General features: G+C 66.5%; 1 protein-coding gene across 1 annotated transcript in view; it reads left to right on the forward strand.

The window, feature by feature from the left end:
* Positions 1–23,283, forward strand: part of IGSF3 (immunoglobulin superfamily member 3) — a 23,574-nt gene extending 291 nt beyond the window's left edge. Inside the window, exons 2-11 of the mRNA XM_029080950.1 lie at positions 242–638; positions 2,271–2,684; positions 4,176–4,565; positions 11,617–11,676; positions 15,691–16,095; positions 16,746–17,171; positions 19,101–19,556; positions 20,606–21,010; positions 22,105–22,617; positions 22,981–23,283. Coding sequence (XP_028936783.1) covers positions 242–638; positions 2,271–2,684; positions 4,176–4,565; positions 11,617–11,676; positions 15,691–16,095; positions 16,746–17,171; positions 19,101–19,556; positions 20,606–21,010; positions 22,105–22,617; positions 22,981–23,231 — 3,717 coding nt within the window. The 3' untranslated portion in view covers positions 23,232–23,283. The remainder of the gene's footprint in view (positions 1–241; positions 639–2,270; positions 2,685–4,175; positions 4,566–11,616; positions 11,677–15,690; positions 16,096–16,745; positions 17,172–19,100; positions 19,557–20,605; positions 21,011–22,104; positions 22,618–22,980) is intronic.
* The last annotated feature ends 1,917 nt before the right edge of the window (positions 23,284–25,200 follow it).

Here is a 25,200-nt window from a genome sequence, read left to right on the forward strand (position 1 = left end):
GGAGTCCTAGAGCGCGGGCCCGGGAGCCAGAAGGTCAGGGGGTCTAATCTCGGTTCCCCCACCTCTGCTGCGTGCCCCTGGGCAAGTCACTTCCCTTCTCCGGGCCTCAGTTCCCTCGTCCGCCGTGAGCCCCGTGTGGGACGGGGACTGCGACCGACCCGACGAGCTTGTATTCGCCCCAGGGCTCAGTCCGGTGCCCGGCACAGAGTAAGCGCTTAAACAGTCTGCCTAACGCCGGCGATTACCGTCATCACCGTTAGGTGCGGCTTGGGCCCAGCGCCACGTGGCGATCCAGGAGGGCCCCCTGTACCGGACGGAGGGCTCGCACGTGACCATCTGGTGCAACGTGAGCGGCTACAAGGGCCCGGCGGAGCAGGGCTTCCAGTGGTCCGTCTACCTGCCCGCGGCCCCCGAGCGGGAGGTGCAGGTGGTCAGCACGCTGGACCCCGCCTTCCCCTACGCCATCTACGCCCCGCGCGTCCGGGCCGGGCAGATCTCCGTCCAGCGGCTGCGGGGCGACCACGCCCTCCTCCACATCGCCCGCCTCCAGGCCCGCGACACCGGGCGCTACGAGTGCCACACGCCCAGCACCGACGACGCCTACTTCGGCAGCTACAACGCCAAGACCGACCTCGTGGGTGAGTTTTGGGCCCGCCCGTCGCTCGGGGTCGGACGGAGGGGCGCCGGGGCCGGATGCCCGGGTGCAGATCGTTGTGCCGAATGCAAGAGGGTGGAGGAGGGGGATGAAGGGGGGGAAGAAGAGGAAAAGGAAGAGAAGGGGAAGAGGAGGAGAAGGAAGAGGAGGGGAGGAGGAGGAGGAGGAGAAGAATAATAATAATAATAATGTTGGTATTTGTTAAGCGCTTACTATGTGCAGAGCACCGTTCTAAGCGCTGGGGTAGACACAGGGGAATCAGGTTGTCCCACGTGGGGCTCACGCTCTTCATCCCCATTTTACAGATGAGGTAACTGAGGCACGGAGAAGTTAAGTGACTTGCCCACAGTCACACAGCTGACAAGTGGCAGAGCCGGGATTCGAACCCATGACCTATGACTCCAAAGCCCGTTCTCTTTCCACTGAGCCACGCTGCTTCTTCTCAAGGAGAAGAAGAAGGGGGGCGAGGAGGAGGAAAAGGAAGAGAAGAGATGGGGAGGAGGAGGAGAAGGAAGAGGGGAGGAGGAGGAGGAAAGGGAAGAGGACAGAAGGGGAGGAGGAGAAGGAGGGGGAAAAGAAGAGAAGGGAAGGAAGAGGAGGAGGAGAAGGAAGAGGGGAGGAAAAGGAAGAGAAGGGAAGGAAGAGGAGGAGGAAGAGAAGAGGGGGAGGAGAAGAAGGGGGAAGAGGAGGAGAGGGAGAAAGGGGAAGGGGGGACAAAGAGGAGGGGGGAGGAGGAGAAGGGGAAGGACGAAGAGGTGACAGAGGCCGGTAGTAAGACGGGCAGCTGAAGAGGGAAGGGCCGCGGGAAGCAGAGTCCTTGGCCGTGAGGCTGGAGGTCAGGTCTTCCCGGGGAGCGGGAGGAGGAGAGTCAATGGAAAGTCCCCAACTTCCTCCTCCACCGTCCTCTCCCGTCCCGTCCCCCAGCCTCCCCTCCCTCCCGTCTCCCCGAGGGGCCGGAGGGCCGCGGGCCGCCAGCGGGGGTGCCGCCAACGCAGATGTTTTCGAAATAAGCCCCCTGGGGCGGGTGGGCAGGATCGGGGGCCGGAGGCCGGGCGGGGGCAGGGCTGACGGTGGGTCCTCGGGCCCGGCCTCGGCCGAAAGAGGCGACGTTCGCTCAGGTTCAGGGGTTTCCCGCTCCGTCACTCTCCCCCGCCCCATTCATTCATTCGATAGTATTTATCGAGCGCCTACTGTGTGCGGAGCACTGTAGCGAGCACTTGGAAAGTACACTTGGGCAGCAGAGACGATCCCTGCCCGCAGCGGGCTAACAGACTAGGAAGGGGAGACGGACGACGAAACGAAACAAGTAGGCGTCGATGCCGTCAAAATAGATTCGTGGTTTTATAGATCTCCACACATCTTTAATGAAATAAATAGAATAACACGTACGTACAGACAGACACCGGTGCCGTGGGGCGGGGGGGGGGGGGGGGAGCGGAGGGAGGGAGGGAGTCGGGGCGACGGGGCGGAAGAGGGAGCTCGTCGTCGCGGGCGGGGAACGTCGCCGTTTGTCGCGGCGCCGTACCTCCCCGGGCGCTCCGCACGCACTGAGCGCTCGATAAATGCGACGGAATGAGCGGACGCCCACCGAGGTCTCCGGGTCCTGTCGTTCCAGTGATCCCCGACTCGCTGCAGGTGGCCGCGGCGGTCCCCCGGGCCCTGGACCGCGTGGAGGGCGACGCCCTGGAGCTCCGTTGCGACGTGGCCTCGGCCACGGTCCGGCACACCCACCTGTCCGTCGGCTGGTTCCGGCAGAGGCCCGGCCAGGACCCGGCCGAGGTCATCACCCTGGGCCGCGACTTCGTCCTCCGCTCCGGGCCGGAGTTCGCCGGGCGGCAGGCGGCCGGGCAGGTGCGGCTGGACCGGCTCGGGGAGACGGCCGTCCGGCTGACCGTCTTCGGCCTGCAGCCGTCCGACGCCGGGGACTTCTACTGCGAGGCCGCCGAGTGGATCCAGGACCCCGACGGAACCTGGTTCCCCATGACCCGCAAGCGCTCGGAGAGGACCGCCGTCCGCGTCCAGCCCACCGGTCGGTCGGCCGGGCCGGCGGGACTCTCGGCCCGGGGGGCGGCGGGGGCAGCGCCGGGGAGGGGCCGGCGGACCGCGCTCCCGGTCTGTCCCGTGCGGGACGCTGGGCTCCGAGCGCTTGGGAGACTCCAACAGAGCGGTAGACGGGGCTCCCCACCCTCAAGCAGCTGACGGGCTACTTACCGTGTGCAGAGCTCTGTACTGAGCGCTTGGGAGAATCCAATAGAGTTAGCAGTCACCCTCCCTGCCTTCAAGGAGCTTCCAGTCTACTGCGTGCAGAGCACTGTACTGAGCACCTGGGAGAGTCCCATACACTCAGTAGACAGGATCCCTGCCCTCAAGGAGCTCCCAGGTACTGTGTGCAGATTCATTCATTCATTCAATAGTATTTATCGAGCGCTTACTATGTGCAGAGCACTGTACTAAGCGCTTGGGATGAACAAGTCGGCAACAGATAGAGACGGTCCCTGCCGTTTGACGGGCTTACGGTGTTAAGCACTTACTGTGTGCCAAGCACTGTTCTTAGCGCTGGAGTAGCTACGAGGTCATCAGGTTGGTCCCCCACGCGGGGCCTACGGTCTTCACCCCCATTTTCAGAGGAGGTCACTGAGGCACAGAGAAGCCGAGCGACTGGCCCAAAGTCACACAGTCGAGCGGCGGAGGCGGGATTAGAACCCACGGCCTCCGACTCCCGAGCCCGGGCTCTTGCCACTGAGCCACCCCCCGCTTCAGTGCGGTTAGTCGAAAGGATCCCTACCCTCAAGGAGCTTCCTGGGTGCGGAGCATTGCGCTAAGCACCTGGGAGAGTCCAATAAAAGAAATGTGGCACGGAATGTGTCTGCTACATTCCCTGCCCACGAGGAGCCTAGAGTCTAGAGGGGGAGACATTCATTCATTCACTCATCCAATGGTATTTATTGAGCGCACGCTGCGTGCAGAGCACTGGACCGAGCGCTTGGAAAGTACAGTCCGGCAACGATCCCCGCCCGACGACGGGCTCGCAGACATCGATGATAAAGAAATAAAAAACGGGGAGGGATGTGAGCGCTGCCAGGAGCGGAAATTCCTTTCTGCAGCCGGGCCCCGTTTCCAGAGCCGATCCCACACCGCCCGGTGTCCGTCCGTCCGTCTCCCCGGGAGGGAGGGTCCGCCCGGCGCGCAGTGTGCTCACCGTGTCCCAACCACAGCGCTCGGCCCCACGGGTCCCCTTACCCCCATCGCCCTCGCAGTCCGAGAGGGAGGGAGAGCGGGGGCGATGATCGCCACGCGGTGATCGGGGCGGGATGTGGGGAGCGCCGAGGAGGTCGGTCATATTTATTGAGCGCTTAGTAGAGTGCCTGGCACGCAGTAAGCGCCTAACAAATACCACAGTTATTACTGCTATTGGCGCTCGGCACGATTCGGAGGAAGAAAAACAGCACGCGGTGGCTTGGCCCAGCCGGAAGCCGGGTGTCCGTTCCGTCCCCGTCTCTGACCGCCCGCTCCGTTCCAGACAGGGAATTCGGGGTGCGCCTGGAGACGGAGAAGCGTCTTTACGTGTCCGGCGAGCCCCTGGAGCTCCGCTGCATCCTGCAGGCCCAGAACGTGGCCGACCGCCACTTCGCCGTGTCCTGGGCCCTGAACGGCTCCCTCATCGCCGCCCTGGGGCCCAACGCCGTGGCCGAGCTCAGCCCCGACCTGGCCCGGCGCGAGGCCCGCGGCCAGCTCAAGGTGGCCAAAGAGGCCGACGGCGTCTTCCTGCTCAAGGTCTTCCACGCCCGCCCCGAGGACAGCGGCAAGTACAACTGCCGCGTCGTCGAACGCCAGAAGACGCCGACCGGGGAGTTCGTCGACGGCGAGAGCAGGCGCCCCAAGAACGTCCCCGTCACCGTCCTGCCCCTCAGTAAGTGGACGCCCTCCCTTCCTCCTCACCTCCTCCTCCTCCCCGCCCCCGACTCTCCCGGCCCCCTCGCCCGCCTCCTTTCCCTGCGGACACCGAAAACCCTCCTCCCTCGCTCTCTCTTTCCCTCTTCGTCTGTCTCCCTGTCTCGGCCCGTCTCCTGTTTCTATCTCCCTATCTCCCTGTCTCTGTCTCCTGTCTCGGGCCGTCTCCTGTCTCTGTAGGTCTTCCTGTCTCCGTCTCCTGTCTCGGTCTGGCTTCCTGTTTCTTTCTCTCCTCCTGTTTCTTTCTGTCTTCCTGTCTCTGTCTCCTGTCTCTGCCTGTCTCCCTGTCTCGGTCCGTCTCCTGTCTCTTTCTGTCTCCCTGTCTCTCTGTCTCCGTCTGGCTTCCTGGTTCTTTCTCTCCTGTTTTTCTGTCTCCCTGTCTCCCTGTTTCAGTCTGTCTCCCTGTCTCGATCTAGCTTCCTGTTTCTTTCTTTCTGTTTCCTTGCCCCTGTCGCCTGTCTCGGTCTGTCTCCCTGTCCGATCTGTCTCTCTGTCTCCCTGTCTCTGTCTCCTGTCTCGGTCTGTCTTCCTCTTTCTTTCTGTCTCCTTGTCTCCGTCTCCTGCCTCAGTCTGTCTCCCTTTCTCTGTCTCCCTGTCTCCGTCTGTCCCTCTGTTTCCGTCTCCCTGTTTCTGTCTGTCTCCCTGTCTCTTGTCTCCTGCCTCCGTCTGTCTCCCTGTCTCTGTCTCCCTGTCTCTGTCCCTCTGTTTCCGTCTCCCTGTTTCTGTCAGTCTCCCCGTCTCTGTCGGTCTTCCTGTCTCTCTCCACCACGACTGACCTCCCTTCCTGTTTCCAGGGAGCCGGTCTCCCCCTCAGTCAATCAATCAATCGGTCAGTGGTATTTATCGAGCGCCTACTACCGTGTGCGGACCCCGGAGCTAAGTACTCGAGTAGAGGACGGTTCGACAGAATCAGACCCGTTCCCTGCCCGTAGCGAGCTCACGGTCCAGAGGGGGAGACCGACGCGGATACGAATAAAGAAGTCATTTAACCCGGGTCATTTCAAGACAGGGGCCTGAGTGCCGTGGGGGCCGGGGCTGAGGCGTCCAGCGGGTGTCCAAGAGGTCCAGGTCCCATCGGTCCAGGGCCGCGGATGGCGGAGCCGACCAACCCTCCAACCCGACGGGATGAAACCTCGGCCCGTTGGCTCCTGGGCGAGGACAGTCCCCTCCCTGGCACGTCTCCCGCCTTGACCTCTCCGGGACCCTCCCGACATCCGGTCGGCAGGGGAATCCGAGTTCACATCCGAGCGAGAAGCAGTGCGGCCTCGTGGCTGGGGAGTCAGAGGACGTGGCTTCTAATCCCCGCTGGGTGGGGACCTTGGGAGAGTCGCTTCACTTCTCTGGGCCTCAGTCGCCTCATCTGTCAAATGGGGATCGAGACTGTGAGCCCCAAGAGGGACAGGGATTGGGTCCAACTCGATTTACCGGTGTCCGCCCCAGTGATAATAATAATAATAATAATGTTGGTATTTGTTAAGCGCTTACTCTGTGCAGAGCACTGTTCTCAGCGCTGGGGTAGACACAGGGGAATCAGGTTGTCCCATGTGGGGCTCACAGTCTTCATCCCCATTTTACAGATGAGGGAACTGAGGCACAGAGAAGTGAAGTGACTCGCCCACAGTCACACAGCCGACAAGTGGCAGAGCCGGGATTCGAACTCATGACCTCTGACTCCCAAGCCCGGGCTCTTTCCACTGAGCCAAGCTGCTTCTCAGGCTCACAGTCTTCATCCCCATTTTACAGATGAGGGAACTGAGGCACAGAGAAGTGAAGTGACTTGCCCACAGTCACACAGCTGACAAGCGGCAGAACCGGGATTAGAACCCACGACCTCTGACTCCCAAGCCCGGGCTCTTTCCACTGAGCCACGCTGCTTCTACAGTGCTTAATACAGTACCCGGCACTTAGAGAAAGCGCTTTACAAATACCCCAATTATTATTATTATTATTATTCTCTGGACCTCAGGTCCCTCATCTGTAAAATGGGGATGAAGACCGGGAGCCCCATGCGGGACAGGGACCGTGTCCAACCCCCAGCGCTTAGAACAGTGCCTGGCACCTGATGAGCGCTTGACAAATACCATAATTATGACGTCTACCGACTCTGTTTTTTTAATGACATTTGCTAAGCGCTTACTCTGTGCCAGGCACCGTTCTAAGCACGGGGTGGATACAAACTAATCGGGTAGGACAGGTCCCCGTCCCCCATGGGGCTCATAGTCTTAATCCCCATTTTAGAGTTTAGGGAACTGGGGCCCAGAGAAGTGACTTGCCCAGGGTCACACGGCAGACAGGCGGCAGGGCCGGGATTAGAACGCGGATCCTCTGACTCCCGGGCCCGGACTCTAGCCACCGGGCCACGCTGCTTGCCCGGTCGTCCCCTCCAGCACGTGACACACGTGAGAAGTGAGCGGGAATCTGGCCTCGCCCTCTCTCAACGCCCTGGCCTCACCACGCGTGTCAGCGGGTGGACCTCGGCTCCTCTTCTTCCCGCCCCCTTCCCCGTTCCCGGGAGGAGCCGGACGCTCGCCCCGACGAGTCCGGGGAGGCCGAGGGGGACGGTAAGAGAGAGGATCCGGCGGGGAGAGACGGCAGAGGCGGGAAAGGCTGGCGTGGATTTGGGGCAGGAGACCGCTTGCCCGGTCTCCCCCGTCCTGGCTTCAGCCCACCTTTCCGAGGAGAGCGATAGAAGGACGAGGCGACGTGGTATTGGGTGAGCGCCTGTCACCTACGGTTCCGCTGTACCGGACGCCTGGGAGAAGAGGGAGGAGCATCCGGCCGGCTGCCCGGCCCCCGTCCCAGTACACCGTTCCCAGGAAATATTTAGGCACCGCTGCTTATTCTGGGAGGATCAGCGGAATAATAATAACGATGGCATCTGTTGAGCGCTTACCATGTGCCGAGCACCGTTCTAAGCGCTGGGAAGGTTGTCCCCCGTGGGGCTCCCAGTCTTCATCCCCATTTTCCAGATGAGGGAACTGAGGCCCAGTGAAGTGACTTGCCCCAGGTCACGCAGCTGACGATTAGAACCCACGACCTCTGACTCCCAAGTCCGGGCTCTTTCCACCGAGCCGACCTGCGGAATAATAACTGTGGTATTTATTAAGTCCTTAATGCACGTGATCCAACCCTACCTTCCCCAAACCGGACCCAGGAATTCCCCACGCACATGCTCCAGTTCCTGTCTCCCCCCCGAAAGCCTCTGGATCCAGGAAATCCCCGGGCACGTGCTCCGGTTTTCCCGCCTCCCTCACCCTGCACGCAGAGTAAGGAAGCGGGGGGAAAGGGGAAGGCGAGGAAGGTGTACCTATGTGCAGTTTATTTCCGGTAAAGTCTGTCTCCCCCTCTAGACTGTGAGCTCGTGTGGGCGGGGATCCTGTCTGCTGTTCTCCGGACTCTCCCAGGAGCTTAGTACGGTGCTCCGCACCCAGTAAATACTGATCGACCGAGTGCGTGACCCAGGCGCTCTCCACACATGTGTTCTAGGCCCCCCTTCCTCCTCCCCACCCCGGAACTCTCCACGCACGTGCCCCGTCTCCCGCCCGTCCCCACCCTGGACCCAGGAATTCCCCAAGCACGTGATCCAGCCCCCACCTTCTCCCCGGGGGATCCAGGAGCTCCCCACACACTCCTGCCCGCCCTCCTCCCTCTGACCCCCAAACTCTCCCCGCCTACACATGCTCTTCCCCGCCCTCTTTCTCTTTTTCTCTCCCTTTCTCCGTCTCTCTCCACCTCCTCCTCTTCCTCTCCCTCCCTCAGCCCCTCTCTGTCTCTTTCTCTCTCTCCTCCCTGCCTCCCTCATATCCCCGTCTCGGCGTCTCTCTCCGTCTCTGCCTCCCTCCCATCCCCGTCTCTGCTCCCTCTTGGACCGTCTCTCTCCCCTCACCCTGTCTCTCTCCCAACTGAATCTCTCCTCCTTCTCACTCTCTCTCTCCTCTCTCTCCATCTCTCCCGTCTCTCTTCTTATCCCTGCCTCTCTCTTTAGGTCTCTCTGCCTCTGTCTCCCTTCAACCCTGTCTCTCATCTCTGTCTGTCTCTCTCCCCCCTCTCTGGCTCTATCTCTCCCATCCCCGTCTCTCCCAATCACATCTCTTTCATCTCTCCCTCATATCCCCATCCATCGCTCCATCTCTGTCTCTCCCTATCTCCCAACCACCTCTATCTCTTTGATCCCTGTCACCCTCTCTCTGTCTCCGTCTCTCTCCGTCTCTCTCTTTCCCCACCCCCACGGCCCCCAAAGCCAGGCACAGATTTTTCCCATTTTCGACCGGCAAATTTCTGTTCCTCTGAGTTTGCTCCTAGTAACGAAGGGTGGGGAGAATGCTCTTCCTCATTTCTTAATGGGTGGTATTTATTGAGTGCCTGCAAAAAGTGCTGTTTTGACCACCTACTAATGCAGAGCACTGTCCCGGGCATCTACTGTGGGCAGAGCGCGCTACCGGGCTCCCACAGCGTGCAGAGCGCTGTTCCGGGCACCTACGGTGTGCAGGGAATTGGTCTAGGCACCTACCGTGTACAGACCGCCGTACTGGGCGCTCTCAGGAGTCCAGTAGAGATTGAAGCCAAGGCCTCCGCCGGTTTGAACGCTCCCAGCTGTGCTGAAGCGTCCCCTCCCTGTCCCGGCCTCCCGTGGCCGGTGAGGTGGCTTGGGGGGGGAGGGGGAGGGTTTGGGAGAAGTCGTGACAGCGTCCGTCTCAGGTGGCCGGTCTCCGAATAACGCTAGTCAGAATTACTAGTCATTCATCCGTACAGTCGTACTTATTGAGCGCTTACCGTGTGCTAAGCGCTTGGGAGACTTCAGTACGGCAATAAACAGACACGTGGCATTTTTTAAGCACTTACTGTGCGTCAAGCCCCGGAGTGGACGGAGTCATTCCAAGCGGGACACGGTCCCTCTTCCGCCCGGGGCTCGCGGTCTAAGTAGGAGGGAGAACTGGTATCGAACGTCCCCGCTTGACAGATGAGGAAACTGAGGCCCAGAGATGTGAAAGTGACTCGCCCAGAGACACCCAGCTGAGTCAACCCAGGTCCTCTGACTCCCGGGCCGGGGCCGTCTCCGCCGGGCCGCGCCGCTCCTCGGAAACAGAACGGAGCGTGGTTTCCACTCTTCCTTCCTGGCAACGGCCGTTTCCTTCCGCCTTTAATTTTCTCCCTCCCTCCGCTTTCGGCTTTCCCGATTTCGTCCCCGCAGATTCTGGCTGTTCCTCGCCTTCCGCCTTCTCGTTTCGGCGTTGGCCCTCCGCAGCGCCCCCCGGGCCCCCTCCGGGCTCCGGATTTCCTCCCCGCCTCGATGTCTCGCTACCTTTTCCACCTCTCGGTCGGTTTGCTCTCGTTCCCCGGGGAGAGGGGACGTCCGGTCCCCAAATCGCCCCGAACTGCTTTGTCCTCTTTGGGATCCATTTTTCACACCAACCCTCCGACCCCAAAGGAGCGACGGGGGTTCTGACCCCGAGAGCTGCCCGGGTCCCGGGTCGGACTTCGTTTGGCAAGTTTTGGGTGGGGGGTAAGAAAAATAATAATCATGTTGGTATTTGCTAAGCGCTTACTGTGCGCCAGGCCCCGTGCTAAGCGCTGGGGTGGACGCAAGCAGATCGGGTTGGATACGGTCCCTGTCCCACGTGGGGCTCACGGTCTCCATCCCCACTTTACGGAGGAGGGAACCGAGGCCCAAGGTCACCCGGCAGACGGGTGGGAGAGGTGGGATTAGAACCCGTGACCCTCTGACTCCCGGGCTCTGGCCATTACGCCATGCCGCAGGTTGAGGGGTGCTGGCTTCCCGCTGCCTCTGAGACGCTGGGGAGAACCCGGTTTCGCTCAATGATAATGTGAACGATCGTGGTATTTCTTAAGCGCTTACTATGTGCCGAGCACTGTTCCAAGCGCTGAGGCAGAACCGAGATCATCAGGTGCCACGTGGGGCTGGCAGTCGAAATCGGAAGGAGAAGGGGGATCGAATCCCCGTTTCGCAGACGAGGGAACCGAGGTAGAGAGGAGCCAAGCGACTCGCCCGAGGCCACACGGCAGACGAGTGGCGGAGCCGGGATTAGAACCCGGGTCCTTCCGACTCCCAGGCCCGGGCTCTTTCCTCCAGGCCCCACGGCCTGTTTCGAACGGGCTTCCCTCAGCCACCCCCGGGCGGCCCGTACCACCTACTGATATTATTGTTGATGGTACTTGTTAAGCACTTACTATATGGCGGGCGCTGTACTAAGCGCCGCGGTGGCTACAACTTAATTAGGTTGGACACCCTCCCGGTCCCACACGGGGCCCGTGCCCTTAATCCCCATTTTGCAGACGAGGGAACCGAGGCCCAGAGAAGTGACTTGTCCAGGGTCACACAAGAGACAGGCGGTAGAACCCCGGACCTTCGGACTCCCAGGCCTGCGCTCTGTCCACCAAGCCACGCTCCTTCATTCATTCAGTAGTATTTATCGAGCGCTTACTGTGCGCAGAGCACTGGACTAAGCGCTTGGAACGTACAGTTCGGCAACAGGTAGAGACGATCCCCGCCCAATGACGGCCCCTTCGGGAGGAGGGGGTGGAAAATTGGGGGTCCCCCAGCCTCCGGGGCTGAGTCTTAGGATGGAGGGATAACGCTAATAATGACGATGAGGGTATTTGTTAAGCGCTTACTATGTGCTGAGCACTGTTCTGAGCGCCGGGGTATTTACGGGACAATCAGGTGGTCCCCATTTTCCCGATGAGGTCACCGAGGCCCAGAGAGGTTAAGCGGCTCGCCCGAGGTCACACAGCAGACGAGTGGCGGGGCCGGGATTAGAGCCCACGACCCCGGACTCCCAAGCCCGGCCCCCATCCCTCACCCGCCCCCCCCCCCCCCCAGAAGTCCGGTTTTATCGGACTCGCCGCGCGCTCGGCCCGCGGCCCGGAGCCGGCCGTCGGTACGCGCCGCGTCCCCGGGCCGGCGCGCGTGCCGGAGGGTGTTCTCCGGCCGCCCCCCCCCCCCCCCCGATCGTTTGGTGATCCGTGGCCCCGCTGTATTGCTTTTCCAGCTGAAATCTGGGGATTAAAATTTCCCCAGCACCAACCCAACCAGACCCAAGGGCCCCCGGGTAAGTGGACGGCGGACTCCCGCCCCGGGGACGACGCTCCTCCGAACCTCGGGGGGCCGCGGGGCGGGGCGGACCGGGCGGTGACCACGCGGGGTGGACGAATCTCTAGGGTCGATAATCATCACAATCACAGCGACGCTAACGATTTCGCTAATAACAGTACTGCTGCTAGTAATTATGCTGTTTGTAAAGCGCTTACCATGTGCCCGGCACTGTGCTCAGCCCTGGGGCGCCGTGCAAGTACGGACGGTTCTCGTGACGGTCAGTGGAAAGAGCCGGGCTGGGGAGTCAGAGGTCACGGGTTCTAATCCCGGCTCCGCCGCTTGTCAGCTGGGTGACTCTGGGCGAGTCGCTTCACTTCTCCGGGCCTCAGTTCCCTCATCTGTCAAATGGGGATGAAGACCGGTGTGCCCTTGTATCCTCCGCCCAGCGCTTAGAACGGTGCTTCGCACATAGTAAGCGCTTAACGAGTACCATCATCATTATTCTTATTATTACCTGCGTGCCGCGCTAAGCGCTGGGGTGGATATAAATTGATCGAGCTGGGCACCGTCCCTGCCCCACGTGGGGCTCACGCTCTTCATCCCCGTTTTACAGATGAGGGGACCGAGGCGCGGAGAAGTGACCGGCCCAAGGGCACGCAGCAGTCGAGGGGTGGAGCCGGGATTAGAACCCGGCTCCTCCTGACGCGCTCTAGCCACGAGGCCACGCCGCTTCCCTAATCCTCGCCAGCCCCGGCCCTCCGTGGATCCGGCCATCCTCTCCCTCTTCCCCGCGTCCTTGGCGAGCGGGGGATGGCCCGTTTGCCCCCCCGCTGAGCGGACGGGGAGACCGAGGCGGGCGGCGGTCAAGGGAGCGGCCTTCCCGTCCGGACTGGGGCGGGGGCCGGAGGAGGTGGTCGTGGCCTCTCCGCCATTTGCTGCGGTGTTGCTTCATCTCAACCTCCGCCTCCGGCAGGTCCCACAGGCCCCCCGACCCACCGATAATGCCAAGCGCTTAGTACAGTGCTCTGCACACAGTAGGCGCTCAGTAAATACGGTTGAATGAACGAAAAATCGTCATCATCCTAACGCCATCCGTTAAGCGCTCACTGGGTTTCGAGCCCCGTTCCAAGCGCCGGGGTACCTGCCGGGTCATCCTTTCGGACCCGGTCCCCGTCCCACGTGGGGCTGACCGCCCGGCCGGGAAGGAAGGCGCTGAGTACAGTGCCCTGCGCGTAGAGCTCAATAAATACTGTCGAACGGATGAATAGGATTTAATCCCCGGTTTTATCGGCTGAGGAGACTGAGGCACAGGGAAGTGAAGTGACTTCAGGTCACGCGGAGGACAAGTAGCGGAAGCGGGGTTAGAACCCAGGACTTGCGACGCCCGGGCCCGGACCCTTTCCGCACAGTAAGTGCTCAATAAATACCACTGACTGTCGTTACCCTTCTAGAAAAGGCCGCGCCAGAACTAGACCCTGCTCTGCCTCCCCCCCGTTTGAAGAGCAATAATGCGTTAATCATATTAACGATGATGGTATTAATGATACGCTTGATGATAATAATCATGGTACTCGTTAAGTGCCTACTGTGTGCTGAGCGCTGGGTAGATACAAGTTAAGCGGGTTGGACACAGTCCCCGGCCCACCCGGGGCTCGCACTCATGATCCCCCTTTTACAGAAGAGGGAACTGAGGCCCAGAGAAGTGAAGCGGCTCGCCCGAGGCCACACGGCAGACGCGTGGAGGAGCCGGGATTAGAACCCAGGTCCTCCTGACTCCCCGGCCCGGGCTGCAGCCACTAGGCCGCGCTGCTTCTCGGGGGCAGGCGCCGGGGTAGGTACGAGGCGACGGCCCGGCCCGTGTCCGCCCTCCAACGAGGCTCGCGGACCGAGGGGGGAAGGCAACTCTTCTCCCCATTTCACAGAGGAGCCGACCGAGCCCAGAGAGGCTGCCCGAGCTCCCCGCGGTCACCCAGCAGGCGGGGACTCGAACCCCTCTCTCCTGACCCCGGCCCCGCGCGCTCCCCACCGGGCCGCGCCGCCTCCCTGCCGCTTTTGACAGATGAGGAAGCTGAGGTCGTGGGGCTTTTTCACCCCCTCTCGCGTTACCTGGGGTCCCTCCTCCTGTTTGTTGTTTTATCGTGCTCGCCCAAGGGCTTAGCACGGTGCTCTGCACACAGTAGGCGCTCAATAAATACGGCCGACCGGCTGCTCCCCTGGCGGGAGCCGGCCAGGAGGGAGGACCCGCCGCGACGGGGATCGGGTTCCGGTCGTCCGGCCCGGGTCCGAGGCCGTCCGGGGCCCGGGGGGCTGCAGCGGCCCCCTCGCCCCGGGGGGAAGTCCCGAATGGCGGCAGACTGCCTGGAGGAGGCGGGTCAGAGGAGCGGCGTCCGGGTGGGCACTTCCTGATGGGGCGGGACCTCAGCGGGTACGTCCTAAATTCTCTCCCGCGTTTCAGGCCCGGGCCGAGGCCGGCGGGGGGGGGGGGGGGGGGGGGTCCCGTCTCTCCGGGGGTCCGGACCGAGGGACCACCCGGATCTCTGGACGCGGCGGGGGCCGTCCAGAGGCCGAAGCCCCGGGGGCGCCGGAGAGAGCCCCCGGCCGCCCCTTCCCGCCCCGTGCGATTCTGTGTCTCTGTGGACGCGGGGGGGGGGGGGGGGGGTCTCTGTGATTGGGTCTCGTGGCCGTATGACCGTATCCGTGTGGCGTCTGCGACTCCGCGTTACGCGTTTCCCTGCGCGTCCTCCTTCCTCCCCTCCCGGTCACACTCCTCTCCCGGGCCTCGGGTCCGGTTTCTCCGGACGGAGCGTCCCCCGCCGCGCAGCTGGGCACCGAGGCTCCGTCCCCCCTCGACCACCGTCGCTCCTCAGCCGGGCCTCGCCTGTCTCCACGGAGTTGCGTCCTTTCTTCCCGTGTCTCTCTCTGTCTCTTTCTCTGTCTCTGTCTCTCCCCCCGCCACCCTCGGGTCTCCCAACTGCTTCGGGCCGGGGGCGGAGGAGGACTGCCCGCGCCCCTCTCTCTCTCCGTCCCCGTCTCTCTGTCTCTGTCTCTCTCCTCCCCCCCGGCCAGAGCCGACGTAGCGTCTCCCGGCTGCTCGGGGCCGGGGGCCGGGGTGAACCCCGCCCTCCCTCCCTCCCTCGCTCCCCGCCGCCCCCCCCCCCCCCCGTTGATCTTCAGCTCCTGCGAGGCGGAGGTCGGGCCCGTGAGACCCCCGTCCTCACCCCGTCTCGTCCGGGACCCCTCCCGTAGCGGGCTCAGGAGGAGACCCCGGTGGCCAACGGGTTCGGGGGGGTGAGGGCGGAAGCGGGGCCTAGGGAAAGCCCGTCAAGGTTCCCCACGGGACCTGAGGAATCTCGGATCAAGCGGCCGGTGGCCGAGCCGGGCCGAGGGTCGGGGTGGGCCCGGCCAGCGGGGGGTGAGGGATGAGCCGGGAGCCGGTCGGCCTTCGACACCGGCACGTCCAGAGCCGGTTGGGCACGTCCGTGGGCGACCGTCTGTCCCGGGTCACTTAGGGGAGAGTCAGGGGCGTGGGAGGGTCCGTGCTGGGTCACCGGGGGGAGAGTCGGGTGGGTCGGAGGGTCCCCGGGGACAGTCGGGGACGGAGAGGGGAGAGTCGGGGGTACGGGAGGGCCCGTGTCGGGTCCCGGGGGGACGGTCGGGGATGGAGAGGGGAGAGACGGGGTGTGGGATGGTCCGTTTCGGGTCACTGTGGGGAGAGCCGGGTGGGTCGGAGGGTCCGGGCCGGGCCCCGGGGGGGGTCGGTCGGGGAGGGAGAGGGGAGAGTCGGGGGTACGGGAGGGCCCGTGCCGGGTCCCGGGGGGACGGTCGGGGATGGAGAGGGGAGAGTCGGGGGCGGGAGACGGTCCGGGCAGGGTCAGCGGGGGACAGTCAGAGAGTCGACCCCGGGGCCCAGCCCCGCCAGGGGACCCCCCAGCCTGGGACCCGGCGGGTGCCGCCGTCCACCCCGACCCCAAGACCCCGGGCGCCCGGGCCCGCCCCTCCCCCCCGGGCCCGGCTCTCTCGTCCCCTGCAGAGACCAGCCTGTCGGTGGACCTGGCGAGCAACGCCAGCAGCGTCCTGGAGGGCGACAACCTGCAGCTGGCCTGCAGCGTCCGCTCGCCCGCCGCCCGGCCCCGCGCCCGCTTCTCCGTCCTCTGGCAGCTGCTGGACGGCCAGGGCCGGGCCGCCGCCGTGACCGGGCTGGACCGCGAGGGCACCGTGCAGCCCGGCCCCGGCTACTGGGAGCGCTGCGGCCTCGGGGTCGTGCAGACCGACCAGGTCCAGCCCGGCTCCTTCCGCCTGCGCGTCCTGGGCGCCGTCCGGGCGGACGAGGGCCGCTACGAGTGCCACGTGACCGAGTGGGCCCACGGCCCCGACGGAGACTGGCAGGTCGTCGGGGAGAGGAAGGCCTCCACCCACGTCGCCGTCACCGCCCTGGGTGAGTCGGGCGTCCGCTGGGTATTCGGAGTAGGCGCTCGGTAAATAACGACCGAAGGAAGGAGGGGGGACCCTTGGGAGGCGCCGCCCCTCCCCGCGCGGGGTTTCCGGTCCACTCCGGTGAAGCGAGCGGGCCCGATCCCCACCGCCGTCGTTCAGTCGAACGGTATTTATCGAGCGCCCGCTTTCTAACAGCGGGGACGACGACGGTGTCTCCTAAGCGCTCACCGCGTGCCGAGCACCGCTCGGACCGCCGGGGTAGATACGAGGTCGTCGGGTCGGACGCGGTCCCCGTCCCCCGTGGGACGCCCGGGCTCCGTCCCCGTCTTCCAGACGGGGGAGGCGAGGCCCAGAGACGCGACTCGGCCGAGGTCGCGCCGCAGCCGAGCGGCAGGGCCGGGCCGAGGACCCCCCGGGTCCTCCTGACTCCCGGGCCCGGGCTCTACCCGCTGGGCCACGCTGCTTCTCGCGCGGGTCTCTTGGCGTCTCCGGGCCTCCGTCCCCTCACCCGGAAGACGGGGATCAAGATCGCCAGCTCCACGTGGGACAGGATAGGGACTGGCACACGGTCGGCGCTTAAGAAAGGCCACGGTTTACTGTCGTTCTTTCTCTCCTCGTCCCTCCACGCCGCTGTCCGTCCGCCGCCCGCAGAGACGGGGTTCGCCGTGACGGCCATCTCCCGCACCCCCGGGGTGACCTACGGCGCCACCTTCGACCTGCAGTGCATCATCAAGCCCTCCTACCCGCCCTGGGTGCCCGTGGCCGTCGGCTGGCGCTTCCAGCCGGCGGGCACCAGCGGCTTCCACGACCTGGTGACCTTCACGCGGGAAGGCGGGGTGCAGTGGGGGTCGGGGCCGCGGGCGGCGGGATTCCGCTCGCGCACGGCGGTGGAGAAGGCGGCGGGGGCGGGCGGCGGGGGCCCCGGGCCCGTGCGGCTGAGCGTGAGCCGGGCCGGAGACGCGGAGGCCGGCCAGTACCAGTGCGAGGCCCAGCTCTGGCGCCGGAACCACAACCGCACCTGGACGCGCCTGGCCCTCCGGACCTCCAACCTGCTCGAGATCCGCGTCCTACGGCCCGGTAGGTGACGTCCCGCCCGTCCCACCCCTCCCCCCGGGCCCGCCCTCTCTCCCTCCGATCCCGTCGAGCGCCTACCGTGGGCGGGGCACCGTGCCGAACGCTCGCGGGGGGACGACGGGACGGACGCGTTCCCCGCCGGGGGGGAGACGGACGCGAACAGACGTGATCCCCCGCCCTGCCGCTCGTCGGCCGCTCCGCTTCCCTGGGCCTCGGTTCCCTCGTCTGGAAAACGGGGATGGAGACCGGGAGCCCCGCGGGGGACGCTTGTCTCCACCCAAGAACGCTCACGATGACCACGGTGTCCGTTAAGCGCTTACTGTGTGCCAAGCGGCCCGGCCCGGCGTAAGCGCTTAACGAACCCTAAATTACGATTCTCACTCTTAGATCCGCGGGAGGGTCTCGGCCTCGTTTAACAAGGGAGCGATTGTGAGGCCCACGAGGGGTGCGGTGACTCGCCCGAGGTCACCCGGCGGGCAGGGCGGGGATCGGAACCCAGGGCTGCGGCCTCCCGGGACCCCACGTTGCGGGGGGGCGGGGGGGGGGAGGCGAGCGGCGAGTTCTCCGGGCCGGGGGGGAACCTTCGAAACCGCCGTCCTCGGGCCCGACCGGGCACCCTGAGACCGGCGGCTCCCCAGTGGCGCCGGAGAGACGGCGGGGCCCGGCCCGGCCCGGCCCGCCGGCGGGGGCCCGTCCGGGCCCCGGGCCGGACGGAGGGGATGGGGGTCTGCCAACCGGGCCCCTCCGCCCGCCCCCCCGCCCCGCCGCCGCCGACCGGTTTCCCAAGCCGGGGGACGGATGCGGTGGGACCGAAATGCAGTTTAACCATAGGGTGCCGATCGTCCAAAGGCGGTTTCTATAGCAACCGGGGTTTCCCTAGCAACCGGAGCAAAAATAGCCCGGGCCCAATTAGGCGCCGACTTGGAGGCTGCCGCCTACCCGACCCCAAAGATCTGGATCGCGGCCCCGACGACTCTCAAGGTCCCCCGGCCCGGGGGCTCCGGGGAGGTTCGGCCACGGGGGCGGCGTCCGGAGGACGTTGGGGTGCGACAGGGCCCGGGAGTCGGAGGACCCGGCCTCGAATCCCGGCTTCACGCCCCTCACCTCCCCGGGCCTCGGTTCCCTCGTCGGGAAAACGGGGACGGAGACTGGGAGCCCCCACGCGGGTCGGGGACTGGGTCCAAACCGCTCGGTCTGTAGTTTGTCCCGTCCTCTCCTGAGCGCCTAGTACAGCGCTCTACACGTAGTAATCGCTCAATAAATACCGTCGACTGATTAACAACAGTAATCATGGGTCTTTTTAAGCACTTATTACGTGGCGAGCACTGTCCTGAGCGTGGGGTCGATGCAGGGTAATGAGGTTTTCCCACCCGGGGCTCCCAGTCTTACTCCCCATTTTACAGATGAGGGAACTGAGGCGCAGAGAAGTTAAGTGGCTTGCCCAAGGTCACAGAGCAGACAAATCTCTGCAGCGCCGAGTACAGTGTCCTGCACCTCGTAAGTGCTCAGTAAATAGCACCGATTGATTAACGTACCCCTGCGCTTAGTATAGCGTTCCGTACGCAGCGTTTTGCACGGTGCCCGGCACAGAGCGAGCGCTTCACGGGTGCTATTTAACAAAAGGCGAGGGGAATGGGGGGTTAAAGGGGGCGGCCCCCCGGGATCCACCCGTCCCCGAGCCGGCGGGGGGCCGTGGCGGGGGTGGATCGGATCGGATCGGGGGCGGGGGGCGGCTCTCGGCCCGTATTTTCCCGCCGAGGAGCCAGCGCGGGGGGGCGAGGGGGTGACCGAGGCCGGCCCCCAGCGAGGGGCCGGCCCCGGGGGGTGGCACCGAGGTGGGGGGGGGGGGGGGCCTTCCCGCCCGTCCCGCGAGCCGGCAGGGGTCGCGGGCGCCGGGGCGGGCGCTGAGGTGGCCTTCTCCCGCCCGTCCAGTGAGCCGGCTGCAGGTGAGCAAGGCCAAGAGGAGCGTGACGATGGTGGAGAGCGGCTCCCTGCAGCTCAACTGCTCCATCCAGGCCCAGACCAGCCCGGACTCCCGCTTCGCCGTGCTCTGGTACGTGCGCGGGCCGGCGGCGGGCCCGGCGGCGGACGCCCGTCTGATCCTCAGGGCGGCCCCCGACTCGGCCCTGGAGCTCGGCGCCTACGCGGAGGAGCGGGGCCTCCGGGGCCGGGTCCAGCTGGAGCGCCGGCCCGGGGTCCCCCCCGGGGCTCCCCCCGGCGCCCTCCCCGGCGCCCTCTTCGCCCTCACCCTGCAGCGGGCGGCCGTCGGGGACAGCGGCGGCTACTACTGCCGAGTGGAGGAGTGGCTGCCGGGCCCCGACGGGCGCGGCTGGTACCGGCTGGCCGAGGAGGCGTCCGGTCAGACCGAGGTCACCGTTAAACGGCCAGGTAACGACGACGACGATAACCGCGGTCCCCGTGGGACCGTACCGGGCGCCGGGGCGGACCCGAGGTCGTCGGGTCGGGCGCGGTCCCCGTCCCCCGTGGGGCTCACGGTCTCCGTCCCCGCCTTCCAGCCGAGGGAACCGAGGCCCGGAGGGGCGACCCGTCCGAGGTCGCGCGGCAGACGGACGGGCCCGGGCGGGCGGCGGGGAGGGGGCGGGAACCCGGTCCCGACCTCGGGAGGCACGGTGGGAATTGTCGTTCGTCGGACGGTCGTGTTTATCGAGCGCTCGCCCTGCGCGGTCGCTGTCCCGAGCGCTTGGGAGAGTAAAGTCGAACACGCCCCCCCCGCCCGCCGGGAGTTTAGGGTCTAGAGGGCGGGAAGGGACGTCGATATAAAGAAGGAAAGTGACGGGTAGGGACAGGAGCGCCGCGGGGCCGAAGGAGGGGGGAATAAAAGGGAGGAGAGCCAAGGGCAGTCCGAGGAAGGACGTAGAAGGGAGTGGGAGAAGAGGAAACGAGGGATTCGTCGGGCTACGGCTCGGCCGCCCCGGTGGCTACCGATCACGGCGTTCGAGTACCTATCAGTTGCCCGTCCCCGAGGGAAAGGAGATTAGACGGGGTTCATTCGTTCATTCCTTCACTCGGTCGTGTTTATCGGGCGCTCACCGTGTGCGGAGCACTGTACTCACCGCTTGGGAGAGGACGATACACCGGTAAACAGACACGTTCCCCGCTCACGAGCTCACGGTCCAGGAGGATGGCGGGGGCGGGCGCTCATCTCCCGTGAGGGACTTGGAGTGTAAAGGGAGAGAGAGCGTCGATCCTCTGATAATTATAATAACTGGGGTACCTGCGGAGCCCCCGCCACGTGCCGGGAGCCGTACCGAGCGCCGGGGGGGATAGAGGCAAATGGGACCGGACGCGGTCGCCGTCCCCCGAGGGAGCCGAGGCCCGGGGAGGCTCGGCCACCGGCCTCGGGGACGGAGGGGAGGGGCGGGGAGGTCCGGCCGCCGGACCCCGGGCGGCGGCCGAGCCTCGGTTTCCCCTTCCAGACGCCCGCCTGAAGGTGCTCCAGGCCCAGGGCAACGTGACCATCCTGGAGAGGCAGCGGCTGCAGCTGGGCTGTGCCGTGGTGGACCGGTCCAGCGCCCAGGCCCAGTTCTCCGTCCGGTGGCTGGTGCGCAGGCCCGGCCAGGCCCAGAGCCGGACCCTGGCCCGCCTGGGCCGGGACGCCTCCTCCCGGGCCGGGGACGACCCCGACGGCCCCCGGCCGGGCGAGGTCAGGCTGGACAGCCCGGCCCCGGGCCACTACCGGCTGGTCATCCCGGCCGCGGGCCTGCGGGACGGAGGGGCCTACGCCTGCAGCGTGGAGGAGTGGCTGCCGGGCCCCGACGGGCAGTGGTACAAGCGGGCCGAGGACACCTCCGGGATGGCCACCGTCACCGTCTCCCGTCCAGGTCAGCCCCCCCCCCCCCCCCCCGATAAGAAAAATCACGATCCCCGGTTCGTTCGTTCGTTCGGGCGTATCTACCGGGCGCTCGGCGCGTGCGGAGCGCCGTACCGGGCCCTCGGCCGGCGACGGAGCGGCGATACACAGCCACGTTTCCCGCTCGCGGCCAACTGCCAGGCCGGGTACTGGGTTCGTTCGTTCATTCAGCCCTCCGGTCATTCATTCGGTCGTATTCATCGGGCGCTTACCGCGTGCGGAGCACTGGACCGAGCGCTCGGAACGTACAGTCGGGCAAACGGAGAGAGACGGTCCCGGCCCGACGACGGGCTCCCGGTCTAAATGGGGGAGTCGTCTGAGATTCAGTCGTATTTATGGGGCGCCGACCGTGCGCAGAGCGCTGTACTGAACGCCCGGGAGCGGACAGCGCGACAGTAAACAGACCGCATTCCCTCCCCACAACGGACCGACAGGCCGGAGGACTCGGAGGACCGTCTCCCGGCCGGGGGAGCCCCCGGTCAGGAGAATAGTGGTACTTGGTTCACTGGGCGCTTACCGTGTGCAGAGCACTGTACTGAACGCTCAGGGAGAGGACGATACCGCAGTAAACAGCCACATTCCCTGCCCACAGAGAACTTGCAGACTAGAGGGACCGGTCAACCCGTACCCTGTGCTAAGCCCCGGGGGAGATACGAGGTCATCGGGCCGGGTACCGTCCCCGTCCCACCCGGGGCTCACGGTCTCCGAGCCCATTTGACAGACGAGGGGACCGAGGCCCAGAGAAGCGAAGCGGCTGGCCCAGGGTCACACGGCGGACCGGTGGCGGGGCCGGGATTAGAACCCGGGCCCGGGCTCTACCCGCTAAGCCGCGCCGCCCTCCCGGCCCCGGGGGAGCGGTTGGGCACCCCGCTTGGCACCGGGGACGAGAGAGGGTGACCGGATCTCTGTCCCACACGCCTTTGCGGTTCAAGGGGGAGGGCGGGGATCTCCGCCCCGCCTTGCAGAGGGGGAGACTGAGGCCCGGCGGGGCGGGACGGTGCGGGGAGGGGGTGCCTCGCCCCACGGCCGGTCCGATCGGCCCCTCCCGCCGTCTCTCCGGCGCAGAGCCCGCGCTGCAGGTGGAGGCGGCGGCCGCCAACGCCACCGTGCCCGAGGACGGCCCCTTCCGGCTGGACTGCGTCGTCCTGGCCCGCTCGGCCGGGGACTCCCGCCTGGCCGTGGCCTGGCTCGCTCTCCGCCCGCGGCGGGGGGCCCGCGGGCCCCGGGGGGCGGCGGCCGGCGAGGAGGAGCGGGACCCCCAGGAGGAGGAGGAGGAGGAGGAGGCGGAGGCGGACCCCGAGGAGGAGGAGGAGGAGGAGGAAGAGGAGGACCGGGCGGCGGTGCTGAGCGTGGGTCCGGACGCGGTGTTCGGGCCGGAGGGCGGCCCCTGGGCGGGCCGGCTGCGTTTCCAGCGGCTGTCGCCCACCCTGTACCGGCTGACCGTGCTGCGGGCCCGGCCGGACGACGCGGGAAACTACTCGTGCCGGGTGGAGGAGTGGCTGCCCGACGCCCGCGACCGGTGGTACCTGTTGGCCCGAGAGGAGTCGGCCCCCGTGGCCGTCCGCGTCCTGGACGTAGGTGAGGAGATCCTCCGGGCGCCGGGCGTTCCCTCCCGGGCGGGAGGGACGGCGGCGGCCCGGGAACGGCAACGATAGCGACGGAACCCGTTAGCCGCTTCCCGCGGGCCGAGCCCTGCCGTAAGAGGTGGTCGGGCCGGACGCGGTCCCGGTCCCGCACGGGGCCCGCGGTCTTCACCGCCCCCCCTTTCGCAGATGAGGGTCCTGAGGCCCAGAGAAGGGAGGGCACCTTCCCCGGGTCACCCGGCGGACACGGCGGGGCGGGGCCGGGGGGCGGTCCGCCGCGCGCCGTCCCGTCCCCGCCCGTCCCCCCCTCCTCCCTCCCGGTCCTCCCTCCCTCCTCGCCTCCCTCCGTCCGTCCCAGGCCCCACGCTCCAGTCCGCCGTCTGCTCCGACGACGCCCTCTTCTACTTCGTCTTCTTCTACCCCTTCCCCGTCTTCGGGCTCCTGATCGCCGCGCTCGTCCTGGTGCTGGTGCGGGGCCGCAACGCCGGCCGCAACGGCGACGGCAAGAACGGGGTCCCCCTGCTCTGGATCAAGGAGCCGCACCTCAACTACTCCCCCACCTGCCTGGAGCCCCCCGTGCTCAGCATCCACCCCGGGACGATAGACTAGCCGCCCCCGCCTCCCCCCGGCCGACCGCCGAGACGCCGCGGGCCGCGCGGCGGGGGCGGGGGGCGGGGGCCGCTCTCCGGGTCCGCCGTTTCGGGGGCGGCCGGGCCGGGGGGGACGGGCCGTGACGGCGTCACCCCGAGGGGGCCGGTTCCCTCGTCGGGACCGCCCCGCTCGCCCCTCGGCCCGGTTTTCCTTGCCGCGGGGCGGCCCGGGCCTTTGACTTCCGCGCCGTGACCCGGTCCCCCGCCCCCCGCCCCGGGTCCCCCCGGGGGCGAGGGAGGGGGCGGCCGCCTTCCCGGGCGGTACGGGGGACCCGTCGGCCGGCCCGGGACGGAGCGAGCGGCCTCCGAGGGCGGGACGCCTCCGACGGCCTCCGGTCTCATCGCGGAGGGCCGGCTCGGACGGGCGGAGCCGACGGCCGGGCGGCGGCCGCCCCCCGGCCCGGTGGTCCCCGCCTCGGCCCCTGCCCGCTCCCGAGCCGCTTGCCGAAAGCCCGCCGCCCCGCCGCCGGGGTCAGAGGTCTCCGAGAACTCAGAACGGACGAGGCTCGCGACGTGCCCCCCTCTTCCCCGCCGGGGGGGGGGGGTCCGTGGACCGGAGGACGGGTTTCGGGGGGGCTCCGACGACCCTCGTGAACCCAGGCTCGGTGACCGGAGGCCGCCCCGGGCGCCATTTTGCCAACACGATGATAACCGTGGTATTTGTTAGGCGCTTACTGCGTGCCAGGGACCGTACTCGGCGCCGGGGCGCCTCCGGGCGGAAGGGGTTGGACGCAGTCCCCGTCCCACGAGGGGCTTCGCCGCCTTAATCCCCGTCTTTACCGCCGAGGGAACCGAGGCCCGGAGAAGCGAAGCGACTCGCCCGAGGTCACCCAGCAGTAGGTGGCGGAGCCGGGATTAGAACCCAGGTCCTTCTGGCTCCCGGGTCCGGGCTCTAGCCGCTAGGCCGGGGGGGACGGTCCGCTCCGACCCCGGGGCTGCTTCGCCCGGGGGCCGAGCCGGCATCCTGCGGGGGTCCGAGCTGGCCTCGGGACCCCCCGCCGCCTCCGCGCACGGACAGCGCGTCGGCCGTCGGCGTCGACGGGCCGGGGCTTCGGATGGCTCCGGCCGGACGTCCGGCGGCGCTTTCCCCACGGAACCGTGACGACGACGACGGTGATGATATAATAATCGTCCAAGGACCCGGCCGGCCTCCGCCGGGCCCGTGGTCTTCCGTCGTCATTAGCCTAACCGCACCCCGTCATCCGTCCTCCCTCCTCCCGCCCCGGCCCGGAAAACCCCATCCTCTCCCTCCCCCTGCCCCGTCGAACCCCTCGGAAAGCACAGAGCCCTCCCCTGCCGTCCACACGGCCGGACGGAAACCGGTTCTCCCCGTCCGAGCTCTTTCCGCCGGGCCTCCCCCCTTCCCCCTCCGCCGCCGGAATCCCGATCCGGGGGCGGTGGCTATTAAGGGCTCTTTCTCAGACTCGGTGGGACCAGGGCGGGGGGGGGGGGGCGGGTCGCGGGGGGCGGGGGATAGATTTTGACTTTTTTTTTTTAAAAAGAAAAGGTGCTACAAGACCGGAAGGGGTGCAGTCGCTTTCGCCCGGGCCGTCCGGCTGCGGAACCCCATTTTTGAGGCTTAGTTTGGTTCACCCGGGGGTGAGAAGCGAAGATCGGAGGTGGGGCCCGGGGGGGGGGGGGGGGGGGTCGTAGAAGACGCGCCCGGGCCGGGACGCGCGGTTTGAGAAGGAACCGAAGGCGGTACTGGGTTTGGAAAAGGGACGATCGTCCCGCACGGGGTGGGGTAGGCCGCCGGCGACCCGCTTCGTCTCAGCCGGGCCGGAAAACGTGGGGTCGTCCTCCGCCCCCGCTCCCCTGCCCCGGCCCCGCAGCCCCCCGCCTCCGGGCCGGCGGCCGGACGCACCCGCGGCCCGTTGACCCTCTGGGCCCCGGAGGGGGGGGGTCGGGACCGGGCGGAAGGTGCCAGC

The sequence above is a fragment of the Ornithorhynchus anatinus genome, chromosome 16, assembly GCF_004115215.2.
Source record: "Ornithorhynchus anatinus isolate Pmale09 chromosome 16, mOrnAna1.pri.v4, whole genome shotgun sequence".
Lineage (NCBI taxonomy): Eukaryota > Metazoa > Chordata > Mammalia > Monotremata > Ornithorhynchidae > Ornithorhynchus > Ornithorhynchus anatinus.